The sequence below is a fragment of the Vipera ursinii genome (genome assembly GCF_947247035.1).
Source record: "Vipera ursinii genome assembly, chromosome: 1".
Taxonomy (NCBI): domain Eukaryota; kingdom Metazoa; phylum Chordata; class Lepidosauria; order Squamata; family Viperidae; genus Vipera; species Vipera ursinii.
In genome coordinates this window covers 162,898,919-162,923,925 of record NC_139512.1, presented here as the reverse complement: position 1 = coordinate 162,923,925, position 25,007 = coordinate 162,898,919, and the positions used below count along the sequence as shown (strand labels likewise).

Here is a 25,007-nt window from a genome sequence, read left to right as displayed (position 1 = left end):
GCGATGGCCGTAAGTGTGAAAAGCAGTCATAAGCCACATTTTTAGTGCCTTTGTAACCTTGAACAGTCACTAACCGAATGGTTATAAGTCAAGGACTTCCTGTAGTGAGCTGCATTCGGATTGGGATTTATTTGTCCAATTTCATATGGTTGCCCACCTATCTGAGAACTCTGGATGACCAGGAAACAAAAACAAAAGATTACATTCAACTAAAACCAAATAAAACCTCATCAAGGTTTAATAAAAATACTAATGGTGAAATGAGTAACATGCTCTCATTCTGGAGCTCCCATCCGTCATCCTGCGGCCAATGTTTTGGGGAAGTGCCAGGTCTTTATAGCCTTGTAAAAAGGTCCATTGAGTAGGGGCTGTCCATATTTTGAGAGGAAGAGTAGCTGCCCTATCAGAGAAGGACCAGTTCCAGTGGCTCAGATGACATTGTTGTTCTTTTTTTTTATCATCCATGGTACCTGGAGCATGCCACTCTGCCAGGTCTAGTAAGATAGGTAGAATCTCATGCAGGTTATAATAATACAGACCTGACTCAGATGACCTTTAATCCTTTACAATTTGCAATGTGCGAACAGAAATGGTGCGACAAGGAGTGACTCCATTCTCATCTATATCAAAAGACCTATATTTTAATTGTCTTAAAAAGGTAAAGGTAAAGGTTCCCCCGCACATGCGTGCTAGTCGTTTCCGACTCTAGGGGCCGGTGCTCATCTCCGTTTCAAAGCCAAAGAGCCAGCGCTTGTCCGAGGACGTCTCCATGGTCATGTGGCCGGCATGACTAGACGCCAAAGGCGCACGGAACGCTGTTACCTTCCCACCGTAGTGGTCCCTATTTTTCTACTTGCATTTTTACGTGCTTTCGAACTGCTAGGTTGGCAGAAGCTGGGACGAGTAACAGGCGCTCACTCTGTTATGCGGCACTCGGGATTCGACCCGCCAAACTGCCGACCTTCTGAATGACAAGCTCAGTGTCCTAACCCACTGAGCCACCGCTCAGTGGGTTAATTGTCTTACTGGCACTTAAAATGATACTGCGATACAAGGGCGGCCCCTATTTATTTCAGCATATATCCTGCATCTTCCAGTAAATAAAATTAATGCTACGTGAATTTAATTCACAAAAAAGAAAGGAGAAGTAATTTATAAAACTGAGAAACATCTTTCTAAGGGACAATGACATTGTAATAAAAATCAATAAAAAGAAACATAAATTAATAAATACTACAAATAAATAAAAACTTTTATCTGATAATATATTTTTGTTTCATTTTTGTAACAAATTGGCCAATCATATCACTGAAATTTTTTAAGTGCCTTTCATTATAAATAATCCCAGGACTTCAGCTCTGATCTCTATTGCTATTTTCAAATTTTGATTGGTCTAATTCCCCACTCCCTCATATGATTGATTGATTTACAAGATACATATCTTCTTGATTTGATGGTCCCATTCTGAGCAATGTAAATATAACATCATGGGATTTATTTAATTAAATAAATATTATTTCTTTCTTTTGCACTAAGAATCATTTTAATTTGTTTTCCCACCATGACACTTTATTCCAGTGCAACATTCAACTGTCAGAAAACAAGATAATATCTAGTTGCTTAGTTTTCAGAAAGCAACTGTTTTTTTTTATTTTGTTTTCTACCATATTATTTTCATGTGCTGCGAGAATTCAAAAGGCAAATTGATTTTTCTAGCTTAGAGATTGAAACAGGTGATGTCTAAACAAAGACAAAAGGTCATGACTGTTTCCAGTGGAAAGGGCTTGTATAAACTTCAGGGAACATAAAGACAACTTTTTGCTGATCTATTTGAGTCACCAATGTTTTCTAAACTGTATTTCACAGAGCTAAACTACACGACAAAATACACATTTCATATTGTGTAGTGCTTCTTCAGATTTTTTTTTAAAAAATTCTCCACTTAAATATAGAAGGGATGTCAGTGTATAGCAAGGATAGGCAACAGCACTCTTAACGCATCCCTAAGCGTCCCATTATTATTATTTTAAGAAGTATCCAAGCAACAAATTGATCCCACTTCTGTCTCTAATGTCTCCCCATGCCTCATCCAGCAAGTTCCTCCCCAAGTCAAAATTGTACCATTGAAGTTAGAATCAAGGCTTTCATAGCTGCTCTACCAGTTGCTGGAAATATGCTGCAATTTGTCTGTTCACTCTTTTATTGTTGATGGTTGATCCTGAGAGACAGCTCCACCGTTATCTACCCACAGGGCTTTTTTTGTCATACAACGCTCAGAACGGAGTTCCGGCACCTTTTTTGGATGGAACCTTGTAGGGTAGGCAAGGCGGGTTGTATGATATGTGTGAGTTCCGGCACCGTTTTCTTTTACAAAAAAAAGCACTGTCTACCCACCATTTTCATGGCCAGTCGTAAGGCTTTCTAGTTGGGTCATCCTACTTTTGGTAGAGTCTTAACGGGTACAATAGTTGGAGGCTGTCTGCCCATGGTTTTTGTCTCAGCAGGAGTTAAGGACCCAAGTGGAACAAACCACAAACTACCTCTTCCACAATACCTGCCAAGGTTGATGTTATTTGATGCTTATAGACTGTTCTTTGCTGGATTTAAGCTGTGTTTGTTTGGCCCAATCTAGATTTTCCCAGCCTCTAGACTCCAGTTTTAACCTTCTATAACATCACTGATGCAGACTGCGGTGGCAAGGTATCACCCTGAACCAAACAAATGACATTTTCTAGGGGCTTCATGTCTATATTATATCTCACAGGGACAGCACTGTGACCCCCATACTGGAGCTTCCCTGTGCTTGTTTTCTCCCCATGATACTGACTGGAACCACCACTTAGGTACAAAACTGCTATAAAACAATGCCCTAAATTCCCAAAGGTTGCAAGTGTCCAAAGGAATACAGCAATCAATGATACTGAAAGCCACTAAAAGATCTAACGGAACCACGAGCAGCATAGGGGATTCAGGACCCAATAAAATAATCTACCAATAACAGTTTCAGTTCTATGACTGGCTCAGTCTCAATTGGAAATGATTCAGGTAATCCATTTCCTCCAGGCTCTGTAACTATTCCCTTCTCCCCTTCTCCACAGCCTTTCCTAAAAAGATCCACAACAAAAGTTGTTTAAAATATTGGGGCTTTTCGGGAGGTTTTTTTTTCAACAAAAGGCACACATCTGCAGCACTATCTCTCTCTCTCTCTCAAAGAACCCTCCTGGATCCAGCCACTCTTATCCTACCTAGTCACTTGAAGGAACCAGAGAATATGAGTCTAATACACAGGTGGCAGAGATACAAATTACAAAGAATCCTATCCAAGTTTTTCCATTCCCTAAGTTGAAAAGTATCATAATAGTACAACATGCCACCTTACTCATCATCATCAACAGCGCGCAATCGGTGTCCAACCCATAATGGATATGAGGAGCTTCGTCTGCCAAGAATCCTGCAACTCATTTAGTATGCCTGCAAGCATTTTATCCTTGTCTATCATTCCCTAGAACGGTCTGGGTAACCCTTATCAAATGGAAATCCATGGATGGAATAAGCATGGAGAATGAGTGCTTTGTTGCACTGTGTATTCTTGAAACAGAACTCTTATCAATGTCCTGTCACCTTCACTTTGGTTTTGTACCACAATTCTTGTTAAGTATTTTTTGCAGGAACATATTTCTAAACAAGATCATGGAGTAAATGGGATTTACTTGCAGAAGTCCAGGAAAAGCCATTTTTAAACTTTGAGGGAAACAGAGGCCAGATGTGAAAATTCCAACAAAAAATCATGGTGGCCCCTATTCCCTAAACAGCTTAAAAGCTACTGATGTAAACCAACTAATAACGAGCTGTTTTTATAGCACATCGTTATAAGCACACATTCAAATTTCTCTCACCATTTCACAACTCAGTCCAAATTTTAGTCCAAGAAGCAGAGAGGGTAAATAAAGACTGAAAGTCATATTAAATTTCTTCTCCACCCAATGGGATGCCTTGAGTCTTCCATTTGTGTCATATATAATATTGCTTAAATTAGAGCTTGGCTGAAATTACAAGGCTTATGTTCTCCTAACTCTACACGGGACAATAGATAAACCTCATGATACTTTATTGCGCAAAACAGCTGGTGTACCCTGGCTAATGACTTTTTTTCAAATAGGATAATGAATTGTAAATTAAAATATTGTGGTACAGGCCATTAGAGAATGGCTTGCAATTTCAGAGAGTCAACGTGGAAAAGGATCTCTGTGATAACTTCTAAATGACCTTGTGGCAGAGCTTATGTTATCACTCTGCTATGTGACCCTTGATGCCCTTGTGTACTGTAAAGATATTTTAAGCAGCTGCAGTGGTGACAGGACCAGCGATTGCTGGCACATTATGCTAGACATGAGCAATGCTTTCCAGAGTTGGGTGTGTGGAAAACCGGAGGGGAAGTGTTCAAAGGTGTCAGTCTAGTGTTGGGAAAGTAGAAGGAAAACAGAGGCATAAAGTGCATTCTTCATACCTGGACAGTGACTGACTAGGGCTGTTTATAGTGCTAGGATGAAAACACCATTTGCACGATTGTTTCTCACTCTGTTGGTGTTGTATAGTCAAGTTGTGTTTTTTGTCTTGCCACCGGCTGATAAAATAATGTGATTGCTGGCATCATCAGAAATTTGGCTGCAAGGACTGAAGTCACAATATGTCAGAAGGTATTTACCCCTACTTTTTAAAGTTTTTTTTTAAAGTTATTTTTTTTGTTCTTTTAGCTTAGAATGGTTTCCAACCTCCATCTCTGATTGATGTTCAATGACACAGAAGTGACAGATCTCTCCCCTCTAACTTGCAGTCCTTTTTTCTTTCCAAATCTGTCTGAAGTTTAGGGAACTCTTCAAAAATAAATTTAGCGAGCGAGTGACTAGAGTAACATACTGAAGGCAGATTTTGTTGCATGGGGATAAATTGGCTTATGTGAAGTTGGATGGATCTCTCTCTCTCTCTCTCCCCCTTCCTCCATGATAACTCCTATTACATTCCTGTTTTATAGGAACTCTTTCAAAATAGACAAATATTTCATAGACATTTAAATATTTCAATATAGAGATTTCTTTTTATTTATTCTTTATTTATTTATGAAATTTAATTGCCCCCCATGGGTGGCTTACAACATAAGAACATTAAAATCAATCATAAAAAACACAGCAGATAAAAAACATTAACAGATAAAGCCATGACTACAAGATGGCAAAGGAGGAAGCCAGACACATGGGTGGTGGTGGTGAAGTTTTAATTAATCAACCACCTTTAGCATGAAACTCCCCCATTGGGTCCCCAAGCCACCTGGCAGAGGCAGGTGTTAAGGCTCTTCACAAACATCAGGAGCGTGGAAGCCAATCTCACCTCCGGGTCTAAGATGTTCCAGAGGACATGACCCATGTCAGAAAATGTTCTCCTGGATCCCTCCAGCCGGAATTTCTTGGTTGACGGAATCTGCAATATGCCCTCTGCCAGCATGGGTGGGGCAGGACAATCCCATTGGGGTGAGACAGATCCTCAAGTAGACTGTACCCATGCCATGCAGGGCTTTAGGGGTGATGACCAACACCTTGAATTGCACCCAGAAGCAGACCGGTAACCAATGCAGCTTGCAAAGCAGTGGTGTAACTTGGGCCACTGCAGTTGTGCACCAGCTGTAACTTCCGAATGTTCTTCAAGGGTAGCTCCATGTAGAGTGCATTGCAGTAGTCCAAATATGAGATGTGTAGAGCTTGAGTGACTGAGCGCAGGAGCTCCTGATCCAGAAATGCCACAACTGGAGCACAAAACGAAGTTGTGCAAAGGCTCTCCTACCTGCGACTGCCACCTGCTCTTCAAGAACTTGCTTCTCTTTACATCTAATAAGGCATTTTCCTGGATGGAAAGAACCCTTGAGTGCAGATTGGCTAATTAATCCAAGAAATTATATATTATAGTCATTTTCCTACTCATGCACAATCAAATTCACAGAATTATTTTTGGAAAAAACCCCACCATTTAACAGGCATTCTTTGTCCTGGGAAGTAATCTCAAATCAAGCCAATTGCTTTTAGCAGTATTTACACCACTTCATCCATTTGTATTAATCCAGAGTATGTTTAGAGTCTGTCTTATATTCAGGGCAATAAATGCTTTTCTTAATGTTATTCTTTCCCTGGAATGGCCTTGGAAATCCCCTTGTGAATAAGCTAAGAGTGACTGAGATACTTTTAGTGAATCAATACCTAAGCCTGTTTTAAACACACATAAATGTCACTTCCTGACTTTGTTCTGTGCACAAAATGTAATGAATGGCAAGAGGAACAGCTGGCATTGGAAACAAATTGGCTGACTTGAAATATATTTATTGAATTCATAGGCTTCTCTGTCTAACAAGAAAGGCACATAATGGCCAAATGTGCCCATTTACCTATTGGCAAATAGCTTGCAATTAAAAAATAAATTGCTCACTAAGATTCAGCATACCAAATGCATAAAAACAAATTTAGTAGCATAATTAGCATCTGAATGAAAAAAGCACTTTTTGAGCTTAAATAATGTTGTTACCAGTATTATATAATAAATGCTGCCAATATGGAATTGCTAGCTGAAACTTCTTTTTAGAATAGATAAACCAAATGTTTGATTGTACCACAAGAAATTCCTAAAACTGAAATAGTCAAAGGGAAGTCTAGCAGATCAGCTGAAGAAGTATCAGAATTCTGCAGCCAAATACAGAGCTGACCTACAACATTTTGCTGCTGCCTGAGACAAAGGACTTCTGAAATCCCATATTATATGCCCAGAAGCCATGCTTGGCATTACAACATATTCTGGCTTTATTTCCCCTTTATTTCTAGTCCAACCCCCCTGCTTAGGCAGGAAATCCTATACCATTTCAGACATATGGTTGTCCATTCTTTCTTAAGAACTTCCAGTGTTGGAGCATTCACAGCTTCTGGAGGCAGGTTGTTCCACCAATTACTTGTTCTAACAATTAATATTAGTGTAACTCTTGTCCCACAACAAGTTGTCCTGTGGCAAGTTGGCCATGGCAAGTTGTCCCGGGGTGAGTTGGCTGTGGCGAGATGTCATATACATCCCCCCCCAGCAAACCAAGATTGCTTGAAATTGTTGCATCATGAGGCAAACTCTTCCTTTATATATTTCTGTTCAGGCATGTGATGAAAGTATGCAAGTTGTAAGTTTTGAATATAACACGTGTTTCATCACTTGTGCCTCTCCTGCATGCCTAAAAGTAACAGTATCCATTGGTTGGGTCAAAATGGTGGTCTCAACTGCAAAATTGAGGGCTCGTCCCTTTTTGTGTGAACAGTATGTTGATGCATACTGATGTATGAAAACATGGACTGCATCACAACAACATCTTGATTTTTTTTTAAACCCCATTTGGACACGTCTTATATTGTGATGTGAGCCCATGTGCTGCATCTGAAACAGGCATAGCTGTAGTCACTCATGTGTGGTGAGTGCGTGTGTGTGTGTGTGTGTGTGTGTAATAATGCATAATGAAATCCTGAATTTCCCAAGCATAAGAACTGGTAGTAGTTCTTTGCCTAGTTAGATTTTTTTTAAAAAAATAAAGAACTGGACCAAAGATTTGACAATAGCTACAATAACGATGTGAATACTGAAATAATTGAAAAGTACTAATAACAAATTATTGACAACTCATGTTAAAAATTAGTCATGGGTATGGCCATGAAAGTGAGAAACTGAAAAACTACCTACACACTTGGAGCTTACTCTTAGGAGGAAAATACAAATAAGCAAATTAATATTCAGACTATTACTTTCTGTTTGCATATGAGTGCACCACTGACATTTGTTCTGTGAGCTGAATTAAGGCTGCCATCCAGTACACATTTTATGAAAATAAACTCCATCAGACCAAGCAGGATTAAGGTTGGAGTATGTAGGGATTGCTCTGTGTATTTTCATTTTATCATACATCATATTATGCATTAAGTTGCTATAAGCTTTCAGATCTTCCAGCTAGTATTTCCTATCTTCAACATGGAAAATATTTTTAGAAACTTTAAGCCATTTACCCTTCCAGCAACATCAAAAAGAGATAATTAGGCAAGTGTGTCCAACACAAAGTTTACTGCTAGAGTTAAGACTAAGTCAGCCTGAAGACTAATAGCTGATTCAGAAGAATGCAATTATCCAGTGTGGCTTTCATGATTCTTGACCAATCCTCCTATTTCATAAGCCGTGGGTTGGTAGCAAAAATAGTTTTACTAAGACTTCTACACAACATGTATACTTGAGTCAATCTTTTCAGCCTTATCCCTAAGAACTATAATCAAGCGGGCTTTGAAGCATTTTGGATCTGACTTTCCAAAAATACTTCAGAATCTGAAGGAGCCAAAATGTACTCCCCCATCTGCAACTCCTTAAAGCAACTGTGCCTTTCATGCCCTGGAAGGCCACCGTTGGACTTCAGCACATTCCAAAACACCTTTTGAAGGTAAATCAAGAGATAAATGGTAGTTGAGATACCACGATCAAAACCTTCCCTCATTTGCACGGTATGTGTGTGTGTGAGTGCAATTGACAGAGATACCAGAGTGGTTGGGTTTTGATCTATCTCACCTGTTGTGGCCTCCCTTGACGACATAATGGCTAAAATTAGGCAAGGCTGCTCACATGTTCTGTGTAATTCAAAGGGGCCACTGGAAGAGCTTGAATTAATTCCTTGTATTTTTCACAAAGCCTCTCTTTTGACATATACAGTCAGGATTCTAAAATGAAGGTTGGCTGAGGATTGCATGAACCTTGTGAAAGATATCTAAGGCAAAGAGGAAAATGTGTGGGTCAAAGTGAAGACATGCAAAGTAAAACTCTCTCCTTTTTTTGTCTTAAACTCCATTCACATATTTTTCACGTTCTCTCTTTATCCGTCCTCTTCCCTTCAGCAGCAGTGAAATGGGGAGTTGATGGCCCCAGGCTGTGTACCGATGCCCTCCAATTAAAAACATGCATTTTGTTTCTCCATCTGTTATGCTCAGAGGATGTCTTTGTGGTGGCTTTCTTTTTCACTCTCTTTCTGTCTCTTGGTCTGTGTTGTACAGAGTTCATATTTCAAATAGTAATTCATCTTTGGTGACTCTGTCTTCATGTTTTTTTCCTTTCAGCGACGACTATTAATCTTTCTTTTTTAATTAAGAAACAATAGTTCATTACTTCTGAAAAGTATTTCTCATCGCATTTCTTTTAGAACAGGGAGATTATCAGCCAATTCAGACGCAAATATTATTGGCAGAAGATATGGTGGCTTGGGACAATCTGGATATTACAATTCCGAGTTCGAAGCAACAAGTGTTCTGTTATTTTCCTCTTCTCAATTCCGTCTTTATCGGGAGAATTTCATCTTTTCCTATCTTCAGTTCTTATTATTATAGTCTGTATCAGGAGAATGAGTTATCCTGGATTTTAATTTGTCTATTATGGATTCCTCTTCTCATTATGCATTCTTCCAGATAGCACCCAGAGTAAAAGCAAACACTGGCACTTCATACATCCATTGTTATGATAAAGAGCTGAGATGAAAATGGACAAAATAAATCAACTCTAGAAGGCGTGCTGAAGATATTCTGAAGATTTTGAAATAAAGAGAACTGGCAATACGTGTTAGGCCTTACAGTGAAAATAGCAAAAGTACCAAAAAAATGGCTTGTTCTGAGGCAAAGGCAAACCTATACAGGCAGTCTTTCACATGACTGATTGCTTAGTGACCGTTTGAAGTTATGACGGAGCCATCCAAAACTTACAACTTACAACTAGATTTTAAAATTCCAGTGCTGCCCCCCCCCCCCGCATGTAACTGCACTTTGGGTGCTCAGCAGCAGGCCTGCATTTACAGCTGTTTAAGCCAGTGTTCAATTCTGGTTTCTGGCAAAAACTGGCCCAATGAACAACCACGGTGTTCACCTGCTGACTGCAGTTTTTACTCAACAACCGTGGTATTCACTCAATGACTGTTATGAAACAAGCCATAAAACTGGGTCCGATCATTTGGCAACCCACTTTATGACCATCAAGGTTTATGTCCATAATTGCTAGGCTCAATTGCAGTCATACCTCAAGAACTTCCTGTATACTATTTCTAAATCAACAATGAATACACGTCACCTTGCTCCATAACTCCTTTGGATAAACCAGCTGTTAAGATTATAGGACAAGCAGGGTCCTGTACCTTTTGAAATGATGAGATTGCTTTAATCTGAGCACGTTAAAACACACAAAACCTCAATGAACTAAAACATGGCTTATCTAATTACCTAGTTTTGTACAACCCACTGAACTTTTTTTCTTTTAATGACTCTGTAATCCCTTGCATTGGGGTGGAGTCGGGCAACTGAATGGAGCTCGAGTTTACTGGCCAGTTGGCCTTTCCTGAGGCCTATGCAGAGTTTGTAGCAGACAATTATTGTGCCTGAAGAAATATCTCCTGCTAACGAGGATCGAACTCACAGCCTCCTGACTGTGAGGCGAGAGCTCTGTAATGTATTGGGGTTTTTACTTGTACTGATTCATGTGTCTGTTTAAATGCTGCTTAAAGGTTGCTCAATGGTGTGTCTGTGTAACGGTTACTGACTAAGCCAGACTTGTTGTCTCCAAGATGATCATTGGTAGATTTGGGGCAGGAATGGGTTCCTTCAAACCTATTGGCCGCCGCCTAGTGGCCAACCATATAAGTAGCTGCGCAGCAGCCACTGTTTCAGTTCTGTTTTGCTTGACTCCAGTAAAGCATGTTCCTGTTTGCAACCTTCCGTCTCGCTTATTGCCTGCAAAGAACCGGTTACACAAGCTCCATCTCTAGTCACCGCCGCTTGTACGATCCACTGAATAAATGTTTTTTTAAAAAATCCTTTAATGTACAGAAAGAAATTAAAAAGGCACAAAAATAATAAAAAAACCAAATCTTACAATAAATATAAAAAGCATTCAGAATTTAAGCACAATATGAGAACTTGACTACGTGGAATAATGTTGATCAGTTTTTCTATCACATCAATAAAAAAGCAACTTTATAAGCAGAGAACAGACATATCATTTATTCAGGACTTAAAATGCAGAATGCTGCCATCTTTCCATTATAAAAGAATGATAATTCTTCATGCTAGGCAAGTTCACACTTTTTCATGTATTAATAAATTCTGAATTGGGGTTATATAATTCAGAATTATATGCATATCTTTAAGCCTACAGTAATTCCTTTTCCCAGATCCATAATAACAACCAAACAAAATGAGATAAAAGTGGGCCAAGCTCATATTATATGTTGAGATGTCCTCTCCATCATTTTAAACTTACAACATAATAACTTTCATAGCCAACATGTCTTAATTGTTCTCTGAGGTGTCAGATAAAGGGGAAAATGTGTTGAATCAGCCTCAGTTTAAGATAGAAAGCATGCTTAATATTTGTTAAGATTAAAATGAATATTCTGACATTTTATTGCAATGCTTTTGCAAATAATCAATATTCACTGTAACAATATTACCTACTAAATCTGAACTAAAATTTAAAGAGGTATCATAAGTAATTGCCCCAGTATCAGAGCCTTTTCCAGAGAGCTAGATCTTCACTCAATGTGTTCAAAATAGAATAATTTGAGCCTGGTCATTTGTGCCTTGAAAGAGAACTTGTTGGGTTCATTTGTTCGCACATGCATACTTTTGATGGGTCTCTCTCTATATGCAGATGAAAGTCAGTTTGGGGTGGCTTTTTAAGGTTAGAAACAAGGAGACTATGAATGCTAACCCTCCCTTGGGCACTAGGTCAGCTGGTTGATTGCTGTGCCAGTTACTTCAGATCACTTCCAGAAAGGGGCAAAACGAATCCTGCCATGTTTGAAACCAACAAAAGTTAATCTATGAAGTATGAGTTACACTGACTGGGGTGATGCAACAATTAGGCTGAAGGAGGGCGTCTAAGAAGTTACGTTACAAAACAGCCAACCAACTGCTGTATGTTTGCAGTTTTGCTTTGTTTCGTTTTTGGTGCCTTTGAGTCACTGTTGACTACCAGGACAGCCTAGATCAGTGATGGCGAACCTTTTAGACACCGAGTGCCCCCAAACCCCCCTGCCCGCACTCGCCCGCTCCACCTTGCCCCTGTTCCACCCCCACCCACCCTGCCCTGCTCTGCCCCCTGCCCCACCCACCCACAGGGCCACCTACAGCTTCCATGGCCTGCCACAGATCGCCATGGCGGTCCTGCAGCGCCATGGTGGCCATGCCCTCTGCCCGTGCCCTGCAGCATCATCTGCGTACGATGGTGTGCGAGGACTGCGTCTTGTCCCTGCTGCCCGGCTGCCATGTCCTTGGCTGTGCTGCTCTGTGTGGGCCACGCCCGGGGCAGCTCTCCTCTGGGGGGGCTGCTGGTGAGGAGGGTCCGCGGGGGAAGGTGGGGCTGGGGTCATGGCTTGCGTGTCCACAGAGAGATTCTGCATGCCACCTGTGGCACACGTGCCATAGGTTTACCACCACTGGCCTAGATCAGTCTCTGCATTTTTCTTGGCAAGATTTTCAAAGGTGGTTTGCCATTTCCTTCTTCCCAGAGTTGAGAGAGAAGGACTGACCCAAGGTCATCCAGCTGGCTTGGTGCCCAAGTTGGGAAGTCCTGATCTCCCAGTTTCTAGTCAAGGGCCTTCACCACTATACCACACTGGCTCTTAACTGATGTGGCTAGCACACAACTAACAGAAATGCAGTAACCCAAACAGTACTACAGAGAGGTGCCTTCAAGGCGAAGTGGAACGTAGAAACAGATGGAAGTGAGCGGGGAATCTTAGTTGACAATATTCTCCAGAAACAAATGCCTGCTCATTCTGGTGATGGGGACACTGGGCAGTGTGGATAAGGCTGCAGTCTGGCAGATGGGTTGGATTATACCCCTCTTCCACCACTCTCGGCCACATCAACCAGAGCAGAGTGTTTTTTTTCCTTTTTGCATTTTTTGCATTTCTGCTCTAGACTCCAGAGCAGCAGCTGCCACCCTGTCATTTGCAGCCCTCTATGGCTTCCCTCCGTAAGACCTCCCGGGCTTAGGGAAGAAGGCATAGATGCTGCTCTAGTCTAGAGGGTGTCCAGCAGCTGGCCCAGCCAAGAAGGAAGTCAGCATGCAGGGGGCTCTTAAGACGGGCAGAAAGGCATGGATGCTGTAACCCCCTGAAGTGGTCCTTCCTCTGGGTAAAATGGAGAGGTGGATTGTCCTGACCTTTCCGGGACGTTTGTTTCAATCAAAGTACAGAGCAAATCTAAAGGAGGTTTGTCCATACTGCTGGGAGACTTTCATCCTGATTTCTGATCCATTTTTTTTTTATCTGTAGCCCTTAGAAGGCCACGTTTGGGATCTCTTACGGGAAGCCGACAAGACAGCAGCGGAACGTCAAGATGAAGAGCAGGTGTACGAAGCCATGGCGGAGTCTCTAGGAGATGCCTGGGACTCCCTGACGATTGTTCTCGAGAAGCGGAGGACGCTGTTAAAACTGGGTTTAGAGTTCTTTGAAAATGCTCTCGAGGTCGGTCTACAAGAATGGGAAGTTCTTTTCACCTTCAGAGAAAACAAATCATTGTTGCATTTCAAGTATCCCTTTCGATTTGATGACTTTTCATTACTTCATTAGACGGGGGTGGGTGGGTGGGAGACAATTGCAGCTGTTTTTCTGTTTCCATAGGAATGATCGGAACCAGAGCAAAAACCACAGGGTGGGATCTTAGCAGATAAAGTCATAGAGCTGGAAGCGACTTTTGAGACCACCAAATCCAGCTGCTTTCTCAGTGTAGGAATGCAAATTAATGCCATCCATCGGAAGTCAAAAAAGTCAGGATGGTGGTGTTGATTGCTGCCTTAACATCCCAGGAAAAGGGAACTTATCATCTCCTTTAGTAACTATTCATCCAGTGGCATTGCTGTTACTCTTCTTAACTGTCTTATCCTACTGAATAATTACTTTCAGAGTAGCCTCCGAAAGCAAGCAACAAGAAAACCTGGCTTGGGTGAGACAACGAAAGAAAGGAGGCAAGCCTAAAACTCTTGCCGTATACTGCTTGCATCCTGTATAGGTAGTCCTCGACTTACGACCTCAATTGAGCCCAAAGTTTCTGTTGCTAAGAGAGATATGTGTTTAATGAATTTTGCTCCATTTTTCAACCTTCCCTGCCACAACTGTTAAGTGAATCACTGCCATTCTTAAGTTTGTTAAGTGAACCTGGCTTCCCCATTGACTTCGCTTGTCAGATGGTCTCAAAAGATGACCACATGGCCCCGGGACACTGCAACCATCAAAACATGCGAGTCAGTTGCCAAATGTCTGAATTTTGATCACATGATCATGGGGATGCTGCAATGGTCGTTAAGTGTGAAAAACTGTCATAAGTCGCTTTTTTCAGTCCTGTTGCTAACTTTGAACTGTTCCTGAGTGAAGAACTACCTGTAAATTGCACCTGTCTCTCTGTCCTTTTTAGCAAAAACAACAACAACAACAATGGCCTGTCTTGGTCCTGAAATACCGTTTTTCTCTTTTAGTTACTTTAGAGTCTATCAATACTGCTATTCGGTGCTGAAGGAGTTCCCCATAACTCATTTGGAGGAAAAAAAATGGTAGGACGCACTCTACTCCTGAGGAACTCACCTGTTCCTCAGTGAGGCACCTCCCTCTTGATCCCAACATTTGAGGAGAAGGGCTCACCCCCCCCCTCCACATTCTCAGTCATGGAAATTATCAAAGCATAAGTCATACAGGGGCCCCAGGGGGAGATTTATAGCACCTGCTGCCGCAGTTCTGAACTAGGGGAATTTCATTTCTCTCAGCAGGACAGAAACACATGCAGAGATGGGCAGGCAGTTGGTTATGCACACTATCGGATTCCTTGAGGTAGCAAAAGTGGAACCAAGGATCTATCCTGATTGTGCTTGAAATATCCAAGCAAGGGGCAAATGGGAAATAACACGTGTCAATTTCCAGCGGAAAATCCTGGAAGCCTCTTGCTGCAAAAGCGTGGCTTTTAATTGACAGAATATGATTAGATGTAATCTTTTGTTTTATTAGGATAAAACACAAGCCTCATCTCCAGGATATTCTTTGATGAAAGTCAGAAGTTAAATCCAAACGCTGGAGGATAATGGATTTGTTTTCTATCATAAAAATAATAAAAATGGAACAGAATGTTTGCAAAACAGCAGACTGAGCAAAGGCGTCATTTTTTCACGAACTTTCTTAATTTCACCTGAAGTACCAACATCCTGATTGGGGTTTTTCTCTTTTACGCACAGCAGTTTTATTTAGGAGAGAAAAGGCAAAGCTATTTGCCTGCTTGAAATACGTTGTGAGATTAGAAACCAAATAAAATGAAACAGGGAAATAACACACACAATAAGCTACTAGTGTGCACAAACATTCATTGCAGAGGTACTGTTTTGGATCAATGGCTATACTCCCACTGGGTCAATATGGTAAACTATAACATGTTAAACTACTTGACCTGGGTTTCAAAAATTCAGACCGAAGCAAAAATCTCTACATTTTTCCTGCCATCTAATCATCATCTGGTTTAGTAAAGCTTGCCTCTGATAGCACTGTTCAGCTAATTAAATTACAGCTAAAAAATAAAATGTATCACATTTTAACAACTGCACACAGTGGTTAACTGTATGTGAGCTTATCTTCCACCTAGATGTACGTTTGTATTCCAATTTACATAAAAGCTAGAAGTATTTTCCTAAAAAAAAAAAAAAGGCGGAGTACTTGAATAGCAAGAAAACTGGCCACTCTAGGCAATCTTGTGTTTTAAAAAATATTTGCTTTTTCAGGGAATCTCCCAAAGTTCCATTTTGGAACAAAAAAAAAGGCTAAGAATTATATCTTTTCAATAGTGGCCATTATTTCATGAGAATTTTCCCATAGAAGACGCAGTTGCAATAGGGTCTGTGAGAACCCAGATAAATTACTCTTTTCCACGGCCTTTCTGAGGTGGTTGAGAGTATTTTTGTTTTGTTTTATTAGCAGGCATATTTTGCTCCAGGGTAGGATGATCTGGTAGATATTACACCCCATTGATTTCAAAGCATTCTGCTTTAGGGAAGAATGGGAGGATTGGGGCAGGGGGGCGGATTCTGTTTGGCACAATCGCCTATTTCCTCGAGGCTGTATTCAGTCAGTGGCAGCAATGTGGAGGAGAGGAAATACAAGGCAACACATCTGTGGTAATTTTTTAAAAGCTGGAACAATTATGTTGCCTGCCAGAGAATTGTTTTAGTTGATTTTCTTTGCTCTAGCAAGTCAACACAATGCTCGGCATTTAAGACTTGTCATTGTTTGAAACGTGTTAAGCTAGCAAAAATCAGAGGATGAGGGCAACAATCAAGCAGATAACAGGTCCTCGTTTCCATTTCTTTGAAGAGGTCCCTATTTCATACAAGCAGTTGGAAGCGGCAATTATTTTCAGTGCTTCTGGCCGGGAACTGTTGAAATTGAAATCTACCTCATCTAAAAGGTACAAGGTCGAGGAAGACCGCTTTAGAAGAACAGGACAAGTATATTAATAATGTGCAAAGCAGTTGAAAAGCCTATCTGATTCTTTTCAATGATACATGCAGCTCTTTTTGAAGAGTCTATTTTTCGTATCTCTACACAGTTTGCGGCTAAAATTGACCAGGTTGAAGATTTTCTGCAGTATTCTCAAGAGTTTGAAAATCCTGCATCTCTGAAAGAACTCTTGCATCAGCACAAACTACATACAAAAGGTATTGAAGAGGGTGGGAGCATCTTCTTTTACAAGGGAGATTTTGAGTAAGGTCTTTCTGAATTAAAGTTGGGTTACAACTTCTTCTGAAGTTAATGGTCTTGGTCACGGTTCAAATAGTGCAAGTTTTTTTTTTTAAAAAAAATAACACAGACGTCATAATGTGTGCCTTTCCCCCAACACTACAGATTTGCTCTGGAGAGAGCTAGATTTAAATTCTGTGCACGGTTTCCGTCTTCCAGCTTAGTCTGCATCAAGGATTATTGTGAGAATTACATAAAGGAGAACCACTTACGCTGTCATAAATGTCACTGATTTTAACAGTTCTCTTCAACTATTGACTAAGGGTAACTCCTACTTCAGCTAATCACAGCACAAACATATCCTGGCAACATTTCTTTTCAGTTATGTCTCTATCGTATCCTAGGGTCAAAAATGCGATGGCTCAAATCTGTTCTGTACCAGCCTGCTACCGGCCTTGCAGAAAAGGCAACCCCTTTACAAACGGCAAGAGGCTGGAATAACGTCTGCCAAATTTATTACTACAAAAACAAACAAGACACGAACCAAGATACAGGAGCTTTGAAACACTATCTGAGCGGTTGCTTTCAGCAAACCAGCCCTCCCCACACATTCCCTTTATAAAGAGTTCAGGGCATGGCTTCTCTCTGCCTCCTTCCGAGAAGCCCCATTGCCTTCCTCTGTTTACTCCTATTTGACTGCCTCCTGCGTCGGGCGTCCTTGAACAGGGCCAGCTGTGGGTCATCGTCATCCACACTGTCAGGCTCACACAGCTGGGTCTCCATGGTGACCAAGTGGGAGGGGCCTGCCTGAGGGCTATCATCAGCAAGATCTTCAACCCCCTCAGCAAGGTCTTCAACACCCCCCTCCTCCTCTGAGTTGTCCGACCCAACTGCCGAACCCACAGGCTGACCCTGAATCACAACAAAATCACCCATGTATCTGTATCAGGTATTCTAAGCCCACCCAGGGGCAGTATCCCCATATAGAAAATCTGTTCAGTTTGTTCCCATTGGAGGGAAGCCAGATGATTGGCCATGACTCGGATCAAAAGATGCAGGATAGGGATGAGGAACAGGTGAGCACATTTCATGCGAGTGTAATTTTCTGCCAGCTCAAAGAAGCATAAAGAACACGTCTACTGTGCAGTTGGGAAAATTCGTAAGGCTGGATATGATTAAAGTTACATATTGCTCTGCTCTGTCATCAGAGCTTCCCAAAGTCACGTGATTGCTGTAATGCTTGACCAGAGATATCCTCTTGGTGCATCTAGTGATTCAATTGGATTTGGCATTACTGTGCCATTTGGTGCAGGAGCGCTGATTTGCAGAAATGCTGGAGGATTTGGCATTATTGTGCATACTGGTACATCCAAAATCTGGAGAATATTTTAGTAGTCCATTAACACACACTCTCTCTCTCTCTTTCTCGGAAGCAGCAGTAACAGAAGACCTCATTTATTTTATATACACTTTTTCATGAAGCTTCAGGAAGAACAAGCTTTAAATTGAAAACCACATGAAATGAAACCCAGGCATGTCTAAAACATTTTGAATATATGTCTTTCCTCTTGTCAAGTTGAATGCAGCCTTCAAATTCTGGAGTGAACGTCCTTTGTTCAGATAGCCAACCATGACTGGGTTTTTTTTTAAAAATTGTAATTTTGTATGTAATGATTTTCTTCCTTAGCTACATTTACCTTCAGCAACTAATCAATGCGCTTTCTCTGTAGAGACGATTCTATGTCAGAGATCCCCAACCTTTTGGGCACCAAGGACCAGTTCCATGAAGAGAGGTTTTTCCGTGGACTGGAGGTTGTGTGGTTTTGTGTGCTGCCTGCATCTCACAGATGGGGCTTTGCTTGTTTGTGTGGCCTGGTCACTGGCATGCCGTGGCCCGGTACTGGTCCAAGGACTGGGAGTTGGGGACCCTTGTTCTACGTGATACATCTGCTGTTGGAATCCATTTCTTTATTAGGTGGGCTGATGTGGTAGGGACTAGATAGTTAACCCTTCTCTGAAGGTAGGGGCTGGACTGGATAAGTGTTCAGATTCACTGCTACACTATGATTGTAGGATCAATGCATCATCATTTGAGTGGTAACAGGGTTTGCAAAGGTGAGGTCCTATCAAGCCTTACTGTTAGCCTACCTAATGAAATACAGTGGTATCTTGGTACTCAACAGCTTTGAAACTCATCAAATTTGGTATTCAAGGCATTTTGAAAATTTTGTTCCGGTACTCATTTGTTTGGCACTCAATGGACAAGTTAGAACTTATCAGTGTCAGCTGCCTTGTCACTCACCACATTATTCCTTATGGGAAAAAACTGTTTGGTACTCATCATTTTTGGTACTCATCGCACATCCTGGAACCAATTAATGGTGAATACCGAGGTACCAGTATATGCCTTTTTCTCTGTCCTGTAAAAGTCATGCATTTGTGGCATGTTTAATTCAACAGATTTGACTCTCCATGCATTAAGGATTGTCAAACCTAGTTAATGAACAGAGTACACATTGGCAGTAGCAGCCCTAACATAAGGAAGATAGGGGACATTCCCAAAAATTCTGATTTCCCATGCATTTCAGACATAATAGTGTTATTTAAGAAGCTGTCCACAGGTATTATTTTTCCCCCACAGCAGTTTAGAAGTAGTATCTGAATGAGGTTTGGAAGAATTTTTTTTTAAGAAAATCTGTTTATGCAACATGTTATAGGCAGATTTTCCTTTCTCAAGACTCCATGCTCCTAAACCTGATTTAGATATTACTTTACAGTTAGATAGAGGATCAAGCTATGACTGAAGAGGAACTTGAGGAAGACATCTTAAATTCTAAATGCTTCTGTCTTCCTTCAGCAATCCCTATTGGACTCTGTTGCTAAGAATCGCCAATGTTCAAGAGGAGAAATTGCAGAAACACAGTAGTTCTTTTGTGCAAGGCCTAAATTGTGCTAAATTCAAGGCAGCCCACAGTTAAAATTCCCATTAAAATTTACTTCTTTAAAATATTTTCAGCTGTAGAGCAACAGCCATTGTGATCAAAAGATCACAACAGTTTTCCAATCCTTAGAAGGGTCACTTTCTAAAGAAGTACTATGCAGTTCTGGCTGTCCCCGTCTAGGTGTAGTAAACTAGAGAACAAATCTGTCCTGAGCCATTGAAATTCATTGGGTAACTTCAGACCAGTCAGTCCAAACTATGTCATTAGGTTGCTTTGGAGATAAAATGATGGGTGATCCCTTAAACTGCCTTGAATTTCCCACAAAAAGGTGCTGTGCATATCTAAAATATAATAATACAATGGTTGTGTTTGAAAATAAACCCTATCCACGTCAATGTATTTTTCATCCAAGAGGATAGCCTAGTTTATGGGACACCCTCTAGGCATTCATTTTACAGAGTAAGGCTGTTGTAATCATTATGGAGACCAACCAGAAACGAGCAAGGAAGCGTTGATAGGCTGAAAATGTTAGTGAAGTAATTTTGGGGTAGTACGGCTCATAGGAGCTACATTTGTGGTTCTCACTTGAAATCAGGAAATGTGGGCCCCTTCCACTCAGAAATGCAGGAAGAATAGTTAAGGAGCTTATTATTTCCTAGATCTGCTTAGAAGGACTGGGGGTCCTGCTCAAGGAATTGTCGGATCCAGTTCTTGAATTTGCTGCCTGAAGAGATTATCTTTGTGACATTCCAAAGTTTTCTTTTTCATCTTATCATTGTTATTGTGATGTTGATAAGCACGATCAGTTTCTGGCACTGAGCAATTCCGCAATGTACAGTTTGCCTTCTGAGTGTGGTTGTCCATCTGTGCTGGGAAGTTGGATGAGAAGGCTGATGGGGAGCTGCAGGCAATCCATTGGCATCTTGGAGAGAAATATGCAGCAGTCACAAATCCATTTATGTTGCATCAAGCCGTTTATGCCTGATATAATGACTTTTATTATGGCCTGCCTGTTGTGAGAAAGGAGCTGTTTTGTGAAAGCTCTTGGCTGTTACTATTATTGAAATAGCAGGGTGAAATGAAATGAACAAAATAGTCAGAGGACTTTTTTAAAGAGCTAGTTTTATTGTACAAATGTAACCAGAAATCACGTTAATATAACACAGAAACAGCTTACGAAACACATTTGACCAAATTTCTGCTTTCAGTAGGAACGTATACAGCTAAAGTGTAATCTCAGCATAGTTGAGATTCAAAGCCTAGAGAATACAGAAAATGTTTTTTCTACACAGTCCTGTGCTCCACTGTCACTGGAATCAAGTGACGTTGTCCGTCAGGCTTTGAACATCATGCTACTACACCATTGTTTTGTTTGAATAAAGCCTGATGAACTAACTAGGTTTACTTGAGATATTGAACCTTTAGAACCTAAAAAGAAGCCTTTACATAAACCATCCTAAAATCTTCCCTTTATTGATTATCTCTAAACGATCTATGTGAAAGATTGCTGCTAAATTACATTGGAAGTATTGAATATGTTTGGGCTTTGTTGATAGATGACTTAAGTCAGGGGTGTCAAACTCAATTTCATTGAGGGCCGCATCAGTATTGCGGTTGCCCTCAAGGGGCCGGGTGGGTATGGCCGGGGTGGGCGTGGCCTACTGAGTGGGTGTGGCTAGAGTGCATATGGCCTACTGGGTGGGTGTGGCCAGCTCTACATCGTTCGCATCAAGGGTGCCTATGGGGGCCTGGGCAGGAGTGGGACAGATCTGAGGGTCTCTGGCAGAGAGAGGGTCTCTAGGCCAGGGCCAAGGCAGTGGGGGCCGTTCCCTCACTGTTTCCAGGATGGCTTCGCGGGCCACATGAAACCACTTTGCGGGCCAGATCTGGGCCCCGGGCCTTGTGTTTGACATGTCTGACTTAAGTAGCACACGGCGACTCAGATTCAAGCCCCTCCCCCCACTTTGTTGCCTCCCTGGATAGGTTCAGCAGTATTTCCTCTTAAATATCCATTAGGTTACTGCAAGAATAAAAAAGGAGATGGAGGGGAAACCATATTAATTACAAGTTGTTTAACAAGTGGCTGTATAGCTACTTTTCAAAGTTATGTCAGCTTTAAAGCAAGAAGCACTTCAGGCCATCATAAAATGTTGCACTATTCCCCCCCCCCCCCAATTCCAGTATGGGAGCTTGGCTACCTATTCACACTTATGAACGGTAGCCAAGCATCCTGTGATCATATGATGGCCATGTGCAAATCTTCTCTGCCCGATTCTTTCTCCTGCAGGGAAGGTTGCAAGCTGCTGCCACCTGCAGAATGAACCCCTTCCCATCCCTCCTCCAGTGGGGTACAGAAATGGGACACTGATCCTGAAGATCCAAGCTTCACTCCTGCAGCCCACCAGAGCAATTCTCTTCTGTGCACTGAGGGAAGCTGAACTCTTCTGGTGAGGTGCAGAAACAAATCCCAAGGATTGTTACATTAAAACAGATTTAAATTGCTGTTGATTTCCTGATATAAATACAGATTTCTTAAAATTCTACCCTTTTGGGGTGGTGGTGGAAGGGTTTGAAACTAAGCAGGTTCCAACTTAGGTGGCTTGTATCCTAGGTAACTTTGATCAAAAATTAAAACAATGAATTGAAGTCTGGAATATGATTTTGGTGGTCACACTTCAATCTGCACTGGTGTAAAGAGTTCGTTGTACAGCAATTTAAGCTTGGAAGTTTTGCTAGTGATTGAATGCCATTGCAAAAACAGAGGGTCATTCCTGAAAAAAAATATAAGGACATTGTTTGCCATAAGAAAAATAATCTTGTAGAACAGGGGTCCCCAACCCCCAGTCCCTGGACCAGTACCAGGCCACAGCATGCCAGCAACTGGTCCGCACAAACAAGGAAGGCCCCATCCACAGGATGCAGGCAGCTCACAAAACCACACACCCTCCAGGCCGCGGAAAAACTTGTCTCCATTTAACTGGTCCCTGGTGCCCCAAAAATTGGGGACCTCTGTTGTAGAATATAGTTTTTTCCCTAAAGGGTCAAGAAAGAGTAGCTCATACACACTATTCATCATTTTTGTCTTTTCAAAGAGATAAGAAATCAAAAAGTAGGTAGTCATATATGTAATTAAAACTGTCTTTTTATAGTGTACCTGGTGAGGTCGTCAGTTCCAATTTTATCAATAGGTAAAATGAAAAGAACACCTTAGTTTTTAATGAAGCACATGCATTAGTAACACCCTCTTGAAGTAACCTTTTTTGCTCTGCTTAATTTATTTATGAGTGCTTGGTTGATAGTAATTTCATTCTTAACCCCATCCTGCAGGCTTCAAATTAGATGTGCAAATTAAGCTTGTCCACTTTGGTTGCACCGACTTCATTGGTCCCATCCTCCCAGCAACTCTTGCAAAAGGCAACAAAGACGATGCGTAACAATTTGGTTTTGCAACAACCTGATTCCTCAGCTTCCTTCCCTTCATTTGTCTACCAATTAGCTCTTAGTAGTCCTTGTTCTTTTCCCACTTTTTCCTAAGTACAATATAATTGGTTTATACTCTGTATACTAAAACTACAGCTGAGATTGTGCAGTCTGGCTAAAATGCAGTTGGATAGTTTGAGACTGAGTATGTTGTGTGAACTGAGGCAATTGGAGACGGTTTTAAAGATAGGGATTAGAACACTTTGCATACTGAAAGATCTGAGCTTCAGCAACTAGACAACCTGTAAATAAAAGCCAAATTTGAATTTTCTATAATTCTACAAAAGGATTAGAAAACTCTAAATCAGCACTTCTCAAACTTTTGGGAATCACCGCTCTCTTCATTGTACCAACTTTTTCTTAATGCCCTTTGTCCTGTCTATGTGTGAATTATATATATATATATATATATAATTATATATATATATAAAATTATTTATAGTACATTATTCTTTGCATTATAGTACATTATTCTAGTACATTATTCTAGGGACGCGGTGGCTCAGTGGGTTAGGACGCTGAGCTTGTCGATCAGAAGGTCGGCAGTTTGGCGGGTCGAATCCCGAGTGCCGCGTAACAGAGTGAGCGCCTGTTACTCGTCCCAGCTTCTGCCCACCTAGCAGTTCGAAAGCACGTAAAAAGGCAAGTAGAAAAATAGGGACCACTACGGTGGGAAGGTAACAGCGTTCCGTGCGCCTTTGGCGTCTAGTCATGCCGGCCACATGACCACGGAGACGTCCTCGGACAAGCGCTGGCTCTTCGACTATGAAACGGAGATGAGCACCGGCCCCTAGAGTCGGAAACGACTAGCACGCAAGTGCGGGGTAACCTTTACCTTTACCTTATTCTTTGCAAACAATTTTTGTAAACATTTTTTTTAAAAAAAATAACGAGCAGATAGCATTAAAGATTTTACCAGGTTAACAATAAATTATATTTATTTTTAATATACAATTAAAACTCTTAACTCTTATTCCCACTTTTCAAATTTGGAAAAAAATGGAAACAAGCAAAAAGGATTAAAAAAAAAAAAGAATTCCCATTCTTCCTTTGTAGTGATATCAAGCCAACACAAGGGCCTTCTGTCTTTTTTGTCCCCTTGAAACATTTAAGAAACAGTTTACAAAAAGCACCCCTTCCCCCCAATGTTCAGAGATACGAAGCATTTCAGAATAACAGAATGAGTTGGAAGGGACCTTGGAGGTCTTCTAGTCCTCACACCATTCCAGAAAAGTGGTTGTCCGGTCTCTTCTTAAAAACCTCCAGTGATGAAGCATCCACAACATCTGGAGGCAAGCTGTTCCACTGGTTAACTGTTCTCACTGTTAGGAAATTTCTCCTTACTTTTAGGTTGCTTCCCTCCTTGATTAGTTTCCATCATTTCAAAAGGCTAGGAGGCTGAGTAGCGACTTCCAGCTCCTAAGAGGTGGAGCACTGCTGGTTTAGTGTGACAGGTGAACCAGCCATTCCACATCTCTGGTGTGATTCTGCTTTATTTGGGAATTAGTAGCTGACCGAGAACCAGTTTGGTTAAAGGCAGGAGTATAGAGACCAGGAGACTAGCAGGCAAAGGGTGAGCCGCTTCTGAAATCTTGTCAAGAAAACTGCAGGGACTCTCTTTGTGGTATCCAGCAGTTAAGACTGACTTTAAGACACATGCACACGTGCGTGTGCACACAAACACACATTTATTAATTACTACAGCCTGAGAGGAGAATAGGGTAAAATCATGAGCCTTTTCCTCTCTACAAACTCCAGATTGTGTCAGCCATGCTAGGTGAGGC

The 25,007-nt window shown here is 41.2% G+C and overlaps 1 protein-coding gene across 1 annotated transcript in view; it reads left to right on the top strand.

Moving 5' to 3' along the window:
- The window catches only part of CCDC141 (coiled-coil domain containing 141), a gene marked incomplete at both ends in the record, with an annotated part of 138,669 nt that overhangs the window by 13,634 nt on the left and 100,028 nt on the right, over positions 1-25,007 (top strand). The window contains 2 exons of the mRNA XM_083379839.1: positions 13,364-13,555; positions 16,671-16,779. Coding sequence (XP_083235965.1) covers positions 13,364-13,555; positions 16,671-16,779 — 301 coding nt within the window. The remainder of the gene's footprint in view (positions 1-13,363; positions 13,556-16,670; positions 16,780-25,007) is intronic.